This window comes from Prionailurus viverrinus, chromosome D2, assembly GCF_022837055.1.
Source record: "Prionailurus viverrinus isolate Anna chromosome D2, UM_Priviv_1.0, whole genome shotgun sequence".
Taxonomy (NCBI): Eukaryota; Metazoa; Chordata; class Mammalia; order Carnivora; family Felidae; genus Prionailurus; species Prionailurus viverrinus.
This window is the reverse complement of record NC_062571.1, coordinates 53584252-53598749: the sequence shown is the minus strand read 5'-3', so window position 1 is coordinate 53598749 and position 14498 is coordinate 53584252. Positions and strand designations below refer to the sequence as shown.

The window sequence follows — 14498 nt, the reverse complement described above, 5'->3', positions numbered from 1 at the left end:
ACTGGAATAGAGTATGAGAAAAGCTTTTGGGGTAGAAATAATGTTCAAATCTTGATCTTGGTGGTTATAAATAAAGGTGTATTTGCTTTTTAAAAATTCATGGGGCTACAGGGGCACCTGTGTGGCTCAGTCAGTTAAACATCAGCCTTCAGCTCAGGTCATGATCTCGCAGTTCATGAGTTTGATACCCACATTGGGCTCTCTGCTGTCAGCGCAGAGCCTGCTTTGGATCCTCTGTCCCTCCCTCTCTCTCTGCTCCTGCCCCATTCACACACACTCTCTCTCTCTCTTAAAAATAAATAAACTAAAAAAAATGTATATAAAAAAAATTAATGGAGCTACAGACTTATGATTTGTGTATCTGGGTCTAAAAAAACCACTAAACAAAAAACTTAAAAAAATAAAAAACTGCACCACAGAGTAAATATTTTACAACACATGTGACAGAAAAGGGACCAACCCTCAAAATATGCAAAGATTTTAAACCTGTTGCAGACATGTTGAACTTGAGATAGTGGAATATCCATGTGAAAAGACTCAACAAGAATCAGAGACGTCAAAACCAAGCTCAAGATTCAAGCTTTGGGAGTCATCAGAACACAAATCCAGATATCTCTTAAAGAATGTGAAGTGATAGTAACTAACAAAAAACATTTTTGTTTACATTTTGCAAATCAAACCAAATATATCTGTGGGCCAGTTTGATTCTGCAGGTCACTAATTTGCAACCTCTAATGATCACCAGGAATAACATCTGCTCACGCCCTTTATTACTCCATATGGATATTTATCTTGACAAAAATATGGCAAGGCACCAGAAGTGGGGTCGTAGGTATCTAGTGCAATGGCAGCCTGAACACATGCTTTTTACCTTGACTCCTTCTTGAAATTCCAATAAACTAACATGAAGAGATTTTTTAAAAAAGCGTAAGCCCACACAGATAAAAAGAAAAGGAGAAGAGAGAACAAAATTTTAGAATGTTGAAAGCTGATGGACATGTGGTAAAAAAAAAAACCAAAAACAAAAACTCAGCATATCTTAGAAAACTAAATTCTAAGTCAATAGTTGAGAAGCCAAGAATATTCTCTAGAATCTCCAAAAATGTCAATAATTTATAGGAATTCCACTACTTATGGAAGAGGGAGTGAAAGGAGAGCTGAAGTAAGGAATATTGGTTGAAAATGTGTTTAAGAAGCAAACCCCACTTAGTCATCTGAGTCACCTTTCTGCATTTTGGCAAAATACTAAAGAGACTAAAATAGATAATCTCTGAACAGGGGAAGACCACCCAAGGCTGAGGGCAATAGTACTGATACGAAAACAAGAGGATTAACAGAGTTTATATATACCAAATGCCCTCTTCACCACCTCAGATCCCAGAATGCTGGCAGTCAGATCTTTACCCTCCAGACAAGAGACAGGAAAAGTCTCCTCTAGGGAATCTGAGGGGCCCCAGAAGAAATAACTCCAGATATTAACATCAAAGGCTCACCAACTAAACATCCCAGCTAGGTAATCTCACAGTGAAATTCACAATCAACAAGTCCCACCCACATACCCAAAGCTTCCAATCAGCTATGTCCACTGTATTTAAATATGAGCAGTCAACCAAGGAATTACCAGATCTGAGAAACACCTCTACCAACAAAGTCAGAGATTAAAGAAAAAAATAAACAAAACAAAAATGCGGGGGGGGTGGGGAAGTACTCTGTGGAAACAGACTATATGCAAGGCGAGATATAAACAATAGATCTAAAATCTCAGAGGTAAGACAAAATACTGTTAGCAATGAATCAATAACAGGTTATGAAAGAAAGAAAGAAAGAAAGAAAGAAAGAAAGAAAGAGAAAAAGAAAAAGTACAAAGAAATATTTGGAGATCAAAACACAGTTCTTAGAAATTAAAAATCAGAGAGCAGAAATGAAATAAAATCAGCATTATTTTTTAGGAGATAAAAATGAAAAAATATCCTAGAAACTGAGTAAAGAGTCAAAAAAAAATTGTTAAAGAAGAGTAAAGAAACTAAGAGGGCCAATCCAGAAAACTAAACATCACTATCTGTCCTAGAATCAAGAAAACAGAAAGACAGGGGTGCCTGGGTGGCTCAGTGGGTTAAGTGTCCAACTTCAGCTCGGGTCATGATGTCACGGTTTGTGGGTTCAAGCCCCACATCAGGTTTTGTGCTGACAGTTCAGAACGTGGAGCCTGCTTTGGATTCTGTGTCTCCCTCTCTCTCTACCCCTCCCCCACTTGCACTGTATCTCTCTATCTCAAAAATGAATAAACATTCAAAAAAATTTAAAAAAAGAAAACAGGCAAAAATAATTCAAGAAAATGTCCTAGAACTTAAAGACATTATCAGATCAAAGAACAGTTTCCAGGTTAAATTCCAGACAGGTTCACCAAGTACCCAGCACAATGGAAGTAAACAGACCCACGTCAAAGCACATCATCAGGAAACTGAAGACCACAGAAGAGAAGATTATTCTATTTTTTTTTTAATGTTTATTACTTTTGAGAGAGAGACAGAGAGCAAGCAGAAAAGGGGCAGAGAGAGAGGGAGTCACAGAATCAGAAGCAGGCTCCAGGTTCTGAGCTGTCAGCACAGAGCCCGACGCGGGGCTTGAACTCACAGACCACGAGATCATGACCTGAGCTGTAGTTGGCCGCCCAACAGACCAAGCCACCCAGGCACCCCGAGAAGATTATTCTAAAAGAGAAAAAGAATAGATCACAAACTAAAGAAATCAGAATGGCTTCAAACTTTTCAACGGCAACCCTGGAAGCTAGAGGGCATGAGAGGTGTGTGTCTGGGGGAGGGGGGGTAATAAGCCCACCTAGCAAGCAGATCTGTTTCTAAATACCTAGCTTTACTAAAAGGAACTAGGGTACCTTAGGGGCACCTGGGTGGCTGAGTCGGTTCAGCATCCAACTTCGGCTCAGGTCATGATCTCACGGTTCGTGGGTTCAAGCCCCAAGTTGGGCTCTGTACTGACAGCTCAGCCTGCTTCGAATTCTGTGTCTCCTCTCTCTCTGCCCCTCCCCCACTCATACTCTGTCTCTCTCTCAAAAATAAATAAACATTAGGAAAAAAACCAAGGAACTAGGGTATCTTGGAAAATGGCTATTCTAGGTCTAGGGCAAGAAAAGGAAAACGTGAGCTTGGAACATGTGTGATAAACAAGAAAGTATTCAAAGACAAATGAGGACACAGAAATTGGCTTGAGGGGTTCCCCTAGCCAAATATGGGACAAATTTGAACATAAAAAAAAGATTATAACATATTTATTTTCTTTTTTAAGGTTTACTTATGTTTGAGAGACAGAGAGAGCAAGCGAACATGAGCAGGGGAGGGGCAGAGAGAGAGGGGGGGACAGAGGATCCAAAGTGGGCTGTGCACTGACAGCAGTGAGCCCGATACAGGACTCGAACTCCCAAACTCCGAGATTGTGACCTGAGCCGAAGTCAGACGCTCAACCAACTGAACCACCCAGGTGTCTCAATACATTTATTTTTACTTTTTTTTTTTTAATTTTTTTTTTTAACGTTTATTTATTTTGGGGACAGAGAGAGACAGAGCGTGAACGGGGGAGGGGCAGAGAGAGAGGGAGACACAGAATCGGAAACAGGCTCCAGGCTCTGAGCCATCAGCCCAGAGCCTGACGCGGGGCTCGAACTCACGGACCGTGAGATCGTGACCTGGCTAAAGTCGGACGCTTAACCGACTGCGCCACCCAGGCGCCCCTTTTTTTTTTAAAAAAATCCATGAGTCCATAGTGATAATCAGAAAAAGAAAAAAAAAAGTAAAGGGAAATAAAAAGGAAGAGCTAAAAAAAAAAAGAAAATCTTCTTTATATTAAGAAAAATAGCTAATAAATGTCAAAAGAATGATAAAATTATTTTTAAAAAATCACCATTTTGGAATGACAGAATTATAAAACATCACCATTTTGTAATCCCAATATAATAACTGATTAAAGCAAGAATCCTAAAACTAGTGGGTGAAAGGTCGTTAAAGAAATAGGACTCAAAATATCACCCCACAGATTACTTAGTAAATGCAAAGAGAAAAGATACCTTTCAAGTGATCTGGTAGTCATCCTCTTAACCAAATGATCCAATTTAGCATAACCTAGAGACAATCTAACAGTATACGCCTTCTGATCTCATAGAGTAAGAGGTACACAATATCATTTATGTCATACTCATGCCAAAAATATTTCATCTGAATCTAATCATGAGAAAATAAACAAATCCAAAATGGCTTGGTCTACAAGACAACTAACCTGGACCCTTTCGGGAAAAACAAAGTAGGAAGACTGTTGCAGGTTACAGGGACAAAAAAGTACATACCAACCAATGTTTCAGGAAAGGAAAGAAAATATAAGATATCTGGGGGGGGGGGGGGGAAGTGGGGGAACTGAATATAAATATTAGATTATGGGGGTGCCTGGGTGGTTCAGTTGGTTAAGTGCCCTACTTTAGCTCAGGTCATGATTTCACAGTTCATGAGTTCAAGCCCCACATTAGGCCCTGTGCTGACAGCTCAGAGCCTGGAGCCTGCTTCAGATTCTGTGTCTCCCTCTCTCTCTGCCCCTCCCCTGCTCGTGCTCTGTCTCTAGCCCTCTCTCTCTCAAAAATAACTAAACATTAAAAAAATTTGTTTAATATTAGATTATGTTATTGAAAAAATATATAATGCCCTAAATTGGAAAACAGTGAAGGAACAATAGAAGTTAGTTATTTAAAGGCATAAATGTAAATATCAAAATAATCCCTTAAAAGAGGTCAAAGGTTTTGCCCCTAGCAAGGAGGAATGATGAATGGAAGTAGGGAAGATGATATCTGTTTTTCTGCAACAAACACACGGAACTATTACCTGGATCTTTAAAATGTGAAGACATACAACTCAGATAGAAAAAGAGAATATATTCATTATATATATAAAACAAAAGACTTTCAGGATAATTTACGGCTCACGTATTAAGAATGAAAAAAATAATTCTACTAATTAGTATCAATTGGTAAAGGCCAATAAAATTCAATGTTTAGTACTATAAAGCAAGATACACACACATCTTTAAGCATAGATTTGTATATAGTGTACTGTGATAATTAAGCAGTTATTAATAAACTAAGAGGAAATCACTACTTCCCTATTCTAAATGTGGAATATTCTCATTTATTCTGATTTTTCTGTTACTTTAAAATTGCTCATCTTTAAAACATTTTAAACATTATTACATCTAATGATTCTATGGTAATCAATAAAGTACTGCAAATTATTTTCATATGTCATGTATTCATTTTTTGTTATAATACAGAACATGACTAGCCTAGACTGTCAAAATATAACTACCCACACTGCTTCCATTGTGGTCCCACAACACACTTAGCTTTTGATTGTATGCAATGTTAACAAAGAAGCTAATCAATATTTTTTCACTCCTGTTCAGTTGTCTATTTGTCCTTCATCAATATTATCAATCTTTGATTTCACTTATAAAGGACAAGGATCCACAAATCAATGGCTAAGAATTGTTTTATTAAATGATCCTGATGGGCAAATTGCATGTAAAGGAATAAAGGTAGAGAGCAAAACTTCACATGACTCACTATAATTTATACTAAGTTTATCCATGCTTTCTTTAATAGAAAAAGAAGATTCCTATGAAAAATAAGAAAGAAACAACTCACCGTTTTGCACTCATCTGTTCTTTTAGCTTACTGTACATTTCCAGCACTGCATTAAAAAATAACTTATTTTAGCTTTCAAAATAAAAAAAAGTTGAGATGAAAAAATTAAAGGGAAGAACCTATTATAAATTCATTACTTTTCTCTATACTTTAATTCAGGCTTATATTTTCAAATAAAATTTTATACTTCAAATAAATAAAAGACATTTGAATGTCTATGTATATTGAACATTACATTATTTATACACATTATCTGGAATTTGGAATACTTCCATATGCAGACACCTATAACTGAGGCTTTAACCAACTGATAATTATCATATTCAGAAACTTATATATCTTCTCTGCGGTGGAATTAGAAGTTTGGACTTTAGTTACTCAGGAAACAAAGCTGATTGAGATTAATTTTGATTCAATATCTCAAATAATATTCATATACCAAACACAAGCATGTTATAGCTCACTAAGCAAAATTTTACACCAAATTGACATAGAAAAAAACCTTCAAAAGTGTACAGCAGAGTAAATTATAATAAAATCATAAATAAACATAACAAAGCAACTTTGTTTTACCATTTCTATTATGGACTCAGAAATGCAGTTAGTCAATAAAAGTTGTTATAAGCTTCAGCAAGAAGCATTCAGCTTTGCCACCAAAAAGGTTTTAATGCAACTATGCAGATTACCATTTATCCTTAGTAGAATTTCAAAGTATAAAGTGAGTAAGTTATTATTGACTCCGATCAAGCCAGCTCACATTTTCACAGACCAGAAAGACAGAATACTTTTTTCCCAGATTTTCTATTTTGGCTACTTCCCAGGGGTCTTCAAGTTGATAGAAGACATTGTTCATTTATCTGAAATCCGTAATACTGCGATGGTGGCAACAGTGAACCACCTCAACCCTGTGGTCCCTATGGGTATCTCTATCACAGCCCCTATATTGCAACCAAGTATTTCTCATATTTTCCAACCAAAGCATTACAGTGAACACACAACCTGGGAAAAAGCCTAAAACTGCTGCTACAAGTATAAACTTTCTTTGAAGTCTCCTGTTTTACCTCAACAACTCCTGTAACTTTCTTATCTATCTTATATTATTTCCATATAAAAATAATACTCTCCTCAAAAATAATCAAGTAAAACTAATGTATCAGGAAAATGCATTGTTTACCCTATGACTTCTTATATGCTCTCATACTCCTAATCCAAGGAGGAGTTAAGCAATTGTACAATAATTAATAGCTTATTTGTCTTTATTCACATTAGACTGTAGGACTCTTCAGGGCTGGGAATGTCTCATTTTCAAATTTATACTTCCAATATCTACCATAATGGCTGACACAAAAAAGTATTTACGACTGGATAATTAGATAAAAGGCTAATAGAGGAAAGGAGGTAGTTCTCAATGTGGCTATTAGGAACACAATGTTTACATAAACTCAGATCACCTGCCCAGCCTTGAAAGCAAAAACAGTAGCAGTAACAAAAGTCTAATCTCTACTTCCCTTTATTTTTCTATTCCAAATAGCTGCATAGGGGAATAAGCCCAATTCAGCTTTCTCATTCTATCAGTACCCGAATTTTTAGGCTTATTACCATTTAGGGACAAAGCAATCAAACTTAGAGACTGTCTTCATGGCTACTTCACTGTATCTGATGGTGGCAAAGACATATTATTAAACATTACTAGAAGGAAGTACATTCTCAATCCTGAAACTGAACATAATAAGCAGACATTTTATTTACTCAAAGTTAGTGTGCAAGCATCCAAGATTAAACTGAGTAGAATTTCAGTGATTCTAAAAAAAAAAGAAAAGTTAATCTCACAAAGTCAGAAAACAATGTTTTTTAGCTAATAAGATCTGACAGTTTTTGGGTGCCTGTGTGGTTCAGTCGGTTAAGCATCCAACTTTGGCTCAGGTCATGATCTCGCAGTTCTTGAGTTCAAGCCCCACATCGGGCTCTGTGCTGACAGCTCAGAGCCTGGAGCCGGTTTCAGATTCTGTGTCTCCCTCTCTCTCTGCCCCTCCCCACTCACACTTTCTCTCTCTCTCTCAAAAATAAACATTAAAAAATTGTTTAATAAAATAAAATCTGACAGTTTTAACATATAATTTGTGTTCAAAGGTAATTTTATATTATATAAATATCATACAAAGCATCTCATTCTATTCTCCAGGATAAAGGTTCAGGTTCTTTCCTAAAAAAAAATAAGTTTAGAAGATGGGACACTAAGATGGATTCAGTTTACTATATAAAGAAAAGAGGACATACACATGCTTCCTTTTGTCTGAACAGGATACATCAGGGGAAAGAAAATGCTGGTTAGTTTCTTCAGAATTTATTTGATGTCTCAGTAATATCTGAGCTGTAACAGAGAGATCAAAAACTCAGAAACCTAAAAAGTCAGTCTTTCCAAAACATAGGAGTAAAGGCAAGACCAAAGAAGTGAGAAGACCTAGCACTTTTGGATGTTTGCTTATTTTATCAGCAAAATGAGACTGTGAGCAAAGCAACACCAACCTGCTTAAATGACAAAGAGAAAACAATGGAAAACTAGTTATAAAAAATGAGGCAAATTAGGAAAAGGCAAGGAAATGTAATGAAAAGACACTCTCCTCCATGGGAAAGTATTCTGAGGAAAAACAAAAAAGCAGTGGGAGGGGGGTGAGGGACAAAGGACAAACTAGGCGGGAGGAAATGGGAGAGGGAGAGGTACAGGTTTTTCTAGGAACCTGATGTGACAGATCATCAAACAGGGACTTTATAAGATAAGAAGACCATGAAAATTCAAGGGCTAAAATGGGCAAGGAAGATAACCATGAGCTTTTGGGGGCAATCAACAAATAATCTGTAATTCCCATAATGAATAATGACCAAACACTATCATTAGATTATAATTTTACCAAGCCAAGCATTACACTGTAGACAAGTTTAACTCACCTGGAAGACATAACTGCAATTTTTCTACTACTGTTGTAATATTCCTCTGCTGAATTCTACATCGAATAATATCTTCAGTCTGGACTATCACCTTAGAAAAGAAGAAATGTTCATATTTTTAAGCAAACAGTTAAACTGCATCCACAAATTGAGCATACAAGAAATATATCATATTCTCACCTCCTTTCCAGCATCTTGAAATTTTCGGTTGGTATCAGTAACTTGTACCTTAAAAATAATTTCACCTTAGTTAGACAAATATGCATAAAACTGCCCTGATATAACTGCTCACCCTTGTAATCAGATCATGCTTCATGAGAAACTTAGAACAAAGAAATGCAAATTCAAATTAACTCTACAGCTTGAACTTGAACTTTTGATTGAAAAGGGCTTTTGTTAACTTCAATTACTTATGACAGTTCTTTTTAACAGATTCTGTGGCAAACTTCTCAAATTTAATCTAGATTTTTGAACTTTACTTGCTTCTCTAAGTCTGTCAAACAATTCAAATCACTGACCCAATTGACCACTGGTCCCTTTTTGATAACTTCAATGAGGTCTATGTGCCATTCATTGTCTGTAGGAAATGGTGATTGCATTTTATGGTAATTAAACATTCATACTTTGCTGAATGCAAACACTGGGTGGTTGATTAACATCAAACACGGAAATCTCAATCCACAGCAACATTTTAATGCTGCAGGTGCAGACAAAGCTCAACCTCAAATTTTCCCACATATTAAGTGACTCATTAGGTCATCATCGTAAGGAAGCACATTCTAGTTTATTAAAAATCTCATTAATTTCTGAACAAAGATGCTCAGTGACCTCATTGATGCTGTATTTGGTCTCTTGTTATCTGAATATCCTTTATATAATGGTTTTTTAATCATAACCTTTGGTGAACCAGGGTCATTTTATCTGCTAAATTCTCCAAATGTAAAGAAAGATAAATAGCACAATTCTTAGAACTAAATATTTTGAATTCTGGCTAAACAAATCCAGGTCTCATTTAATAAATAACGTTTTTGCTCTGTGGCAGAAAATGCACACCAACTTTCTTTAAGAAAATTATGCTTTGCTATTAAACTAAGTTTCAATATTATTAAATAATTTTGAGAACATAATCACTTATAGTAAGTTTTTAAAGGTTTTTAGAGGATAGTTTTTATTATTGTACTAATTGTCTTTTTTAAAATTCTAAAACTGCAAATGAGGCCTTTCATTGTATGAATTCTTTTCGTTCATTTCCCTGCATGGAAAGAAATCCTGTTAAGTCAATGCATTACTTGCTTTACAAAAAAGAGATTACTCCTGTCATTAGCATGACAACTATGTTAATAGAGCATAAAGAGCATTCCCAAATATACACACTAACTCACTTCTTGAAAATAGTACATTTAATAATTATTTGTACATATGCACTACAAACTAATATTTCAGTAATTTAATGACAGCAAAGGTAAAGAGAATTTTTTTTAATAAGTTTATTTTAAGTTTATTTATTTATTTTAGGAGAGAACGCAGGCGCACAAGCAAGGAAGAGCGAGAGAAAGGGAAGACAGAGAATCCCACTCAGGCTCCACATTGGCAGCATGGAGCCCCATGTGGGACTCATCATGCCTAAGCTGAAACCAAGAGTCGGATGCTAACCAACTGAGCCACCCAGGCACCCCAAAGGTTAAGAGAATTTTAAAACATTTCTTACCTTCAGTTTTTCTGCATCAGTCCTTACTTTAAGGAGTTCTGTAATAGCATCTACAAAACCCTGATGATGAAAATTACACATCTTTTCAATTTCCTTGTCATGATTACGGATACAAGCATCTAACTTTTCCATAAACTTCTTGTGTGCATTTGGTTGGTCATCATAAACAGACCTAAATGTATACAAAAAGAAAGCTAACATTAACTTCCCAGTTCACCAAAATTTATTCTTTATTAGCCCATTCTTTGAAACAGCTAATATTTTTTGGTTTTTTGCTTTGCAATCAGTATATTAAGGTGATATACATTTCAAGAATTGCTTAATTCTGATATCCAGATTTAAGCCTGTGAACATGACTTTTATTTTTAACATTTTTAAAGTTTTACTCATTTATTTATTTTGAGAGGGGGGAAGGCAGAGATAGGGAGAGACAAAATCCCAAGCAGGCTCCGTGCTGTCAACACAGAGCCCAACATGGGGCTTGAACTCATGAACTGTGAGACTGTCTCACGTTCAAGTCCCAACGTGGGGCTTGAACTCTCAAACTGTGAGATCTTGACAACTGAGTCAAGATCAAAAGTCAAGACGCTTAACCAGCTGAGCCACCCAGGCACCCCATGAATATGACTTTTAAACATACAATTAAAGCTGTTAATAATAATTTGCTATAGTACCAATATTACATTACAGTTACTTTGGAGCATAAGTTAAATGTTTAAAGTAAGCCTATAACATACCTAAAAAATACCTTCCTATCTCTTACATGTAAATTACTTCTCCCATGTAAAGGTCTCTTCACTCTAAGCTATCCTGCTCCCAAAGTCACTACCCTGAAGCTTTTCATGGTCCAAAGAGAAGGAAAAAAGGATAATCAGGACTGATTTAAAGACAAAACAAAACAAAACAGGGCACAGGAGAAGGGAATGCAATTCTACAAGTGTGAGCCCTCAAGCGGCAGCGTATTATGATAAAGCCCTTCTTTAGAAAGATATCATTTCTATCATGGATACCACAGGCCAGATGACATAGCATGCCTTCAAGTAACAGTTGAAGCCACAGAACAGATGCAGAAGTATCACAATGAATTCCACTTAATGTAACTATGGTTCAGCACTTCTCTCCAAATTAAGTTCTTTGATTGCCAGTTAAATACAAGTTTTAACTTCATAGCAACAGCTGATAATCTTTTTTTTTAATGTTTACTTATTTTTGAGAGAGAGAAAAAAAGCGGGAGTAGGTGAGGGGCAGAGAGAGATGGGGGACAGAGGATCTGAAGTGAGCTCTGTGCTGACAGTAGAGAGCCTGATGTGGGGCTAAACTCACAAACTGTGATATCATAGCCTGAGCCGAAGTCAAACGCTTCAACTACTGAGCCATTAAGGCGCCCTGCAACAGCTGATAATCTTAAAACAAAACTGAGTTAATAGTACTGCCAATAGTAAAAATCATTTGTGCGAAAAATTATTTAATTTCTTTTTGAACATGTTAATATTAAATCAGTCACAAACCCTGTAGATATCAGGAAACTGCCTAGGTATCTAGAACTCAAGGTCTGAGGCCCAGAACATGAGTCTTTAACATACTAGTGCTCAAAAAAGAATCACTGAGTAAATGATTAAGGACATGATGATGAATTTCATCATTAATGATGAACAAACTCCTGATTTCTACAGCATTTACTATGTCAGGACATACTCTAAGTACTTTGTACAGTAATTCCTCACAACAAGCCTATAAAGAAGGTGTTGTTACTACCCTTGCTTTACTGATGTTATAGATTATATAACTGCCATAAATTCCACAGCTAGCAAAGGGCAGCTGGGATATAAATCCTGGCACTATGTCTCCAGAGTTCATATTCTCAAGCACAAGGCCATATTGCAGTCACCACGATGTTCTCTAAACATGGTGTACACATTCCTACTGTATCTCAGCTCATGCTTTCTCCACATAGAGGGCACCACCCTCCCAGCCAACTACCATGCAGAAAAAATTAACCTTACCCAAAGAAAGGTTTGGCCCTTGTCCCCAGCTCCTGGGAGGTAAATCTCTGGGATGTCCTGACAGTTGTCTTTGTTTACTTGAGGGTCTTGGGCAATGCCAAATAATCTAAGCTAGCAATGTGATTTACAATGTGACTTGCAGTGGATGGGGACCTTGGGGCCACATCATATCAGCTCTGGAGAGTCTGTAGATTAAGGGTAAACAACTCACAGCAGTGTGTCATGTGTATGTGACCAAACGCTAGGAAAAATCCTAGACACCACAGCTTAAGTGAGCTTCCCTGGCCGGCAATATTCCGTGACTACTGCCACTCATCATTGCTGGGAGAAGTTAAGGGGTGTCTATATGACCACTGGGAAAGAACAACGGGGAGCCCCCACTTAAAACTCTCCTAGACCCTGACTTATGTGCCTCTTTCTGATGTTAATTTTAATGTTTCTTTTGCTGTAACAAACAGCAACTGTGAATATAAAAGCTTTCTAAATTCTGTGAGTCCTCCTTCTAAATTACTAAACTTCAGAGTAGTCTTGGGGACCTCCCAATCTGTGCCCCCCAATCTGTTCCTCATTATTTGAGATTTAGTTCAATTCTCATTTCTTCCAACAGACCTTCGTCAATCATTTCCATGCCAAGTAATCTCTTCATCTGCAGAATAGGTAAATTTACAGTCCTTTCCACTCATTGTGACATGTAATTATATATTATCCTTTTACTGTAAATTTAAGCCTTTCAAATATATGTCCTATATTTTATTTCTTCGTATCATCCAAAAGCTTCCTGAGGGGCAGCCTCCATGTTATAGGATTTTAATGAGTATCTATTAATAATACTAGAGACAGCAATATTAGATAGCTATTATCAAGAATTTGAGCCTTGGGGCACCTGGGTGGCTCATCTGGTTGAGTGTCCAACTTCAGCTCAGGTCATGATCTCGCAGTTTGTGGGTTCGAGCCCCACGTCAGGCTCTGTGCTGTCAGCCTGAGCCTGGAGCCTGCTTCAGATTCTGTCTCCCTCTCTCTCTGCCCTTCCCCCACTCATTCTCTCTCTCCAAGAAATAAACATTAAAAAAAAAAAAATTGAGCCTTTAAGACCTGAGCTAGAACTAGGCTCTAATCTTGGACATCTTCTCTTTTCTACCTATACTATTCTCTCAATCTCATCCAGATTTGGAGCTTATTATTCCATAAACAAATGGACACCTCCCAAATGTATGATTCTAGCCCCAACCTCTCCCCTAAACTTCAAACTCATATATTTCTCCACCTGGGTATGTGATAAGCACCTCAAATATGTTCAAAATGAATCCCTACCTTCTTCCTCAAAACCTGATCCTCCCAAGGTCTTCCTCCATCTCAGTAAACCTCACTCTTCTAGTTGCTCTGGCAAAAAGCCTTGAAATCACCCCCGACTGTTTGCATTCTCTCACCCTCACTGCCAAAACAATCCAGCAAATACAACCACATCTCACAACCTCTACTGGTGCCATCATGGACTAAGCCACCATTGTGTCTTGCCTAGAATTCTGCCAACTGCTTCTGCAATCAGTCTCCTTGATTTCACCCTTGGTCCCCTTCAGTCTGTTTACAACACAGTAGACAGAATGATGCCATTAAAATATAAATCAGATCCTGTATCTCCCTTCTGCTCAAAACCCTATTTCTCTTATAATAGCCCATAAATCGCTATATAATTTTGCCCCATGTTATCTCACTGACCTCACTTCCTAATACTTACTCTCCACTTTAGTTATTCTATGCCAGCAACACTGGCCTCCCTGTAGTTCCTGCAACACACCAAGCACATTCCTGTCCTATGCTTTACACACACACTATTTCCTTTACCTGGATCACACTTCTCACATGTGGGATGCCTCCCTTACCACTTTCAGGTTGTTTTTTTTATCCGCTTCCTGATGAGGCCCTTTCTGGCTACAATATCTACATTATAAACACACACACACACACACACAAAATTCCCTTCCCTGCTTTACTTTTTCTATTTTCTGAAACAAAGTAGTTTACTTTATCACTGCATCACTCTTACCACTATACTCGAATATATGCTCAATTGCATAGTTTTATTTATTTTGTCTTTGCCCACTGGAATGTAAGTTATATGATGGAAGAGCTTTTTGTCTGTTTT

At 37.1% G+C, this 14498-nt stretch overlaps 1 protein-coding gene across 7 annotated transcripts in view; it reads right to left on the bottom strand.

Moving 5' to 3' along the window:
- The window catches only part of EXOC6 (exocyst complex component 6), a 277514-nt gene that overhangs the window by 169529 nt on the left and 93487 nt on the right, over positions 1-14498 (bottom strand). For all 7 annotated transcript variants that reach the window (XM_047824816.1, XM_047824814.1, XM_047824819.1 and 4 more), the window contains 4 exons: positions 10353-10524; positions 8825-8872; positions 8645-8735; positions 5699-5744 (listed from right to left, as the gene is read on the bottom strand). In XM_047824816.1, coding sequence (XP_047680772.1) covers positions 5699-5744; positions 8645-8735; positions 8825-8872; positions 10353-10524 — 357 coding nt within the window. The remainder of the gene's footprint in view (positions 1-5698; positions 5745-8644; positions 8736-8824; positions 8873-10352; positions 10525-14498) is intronic.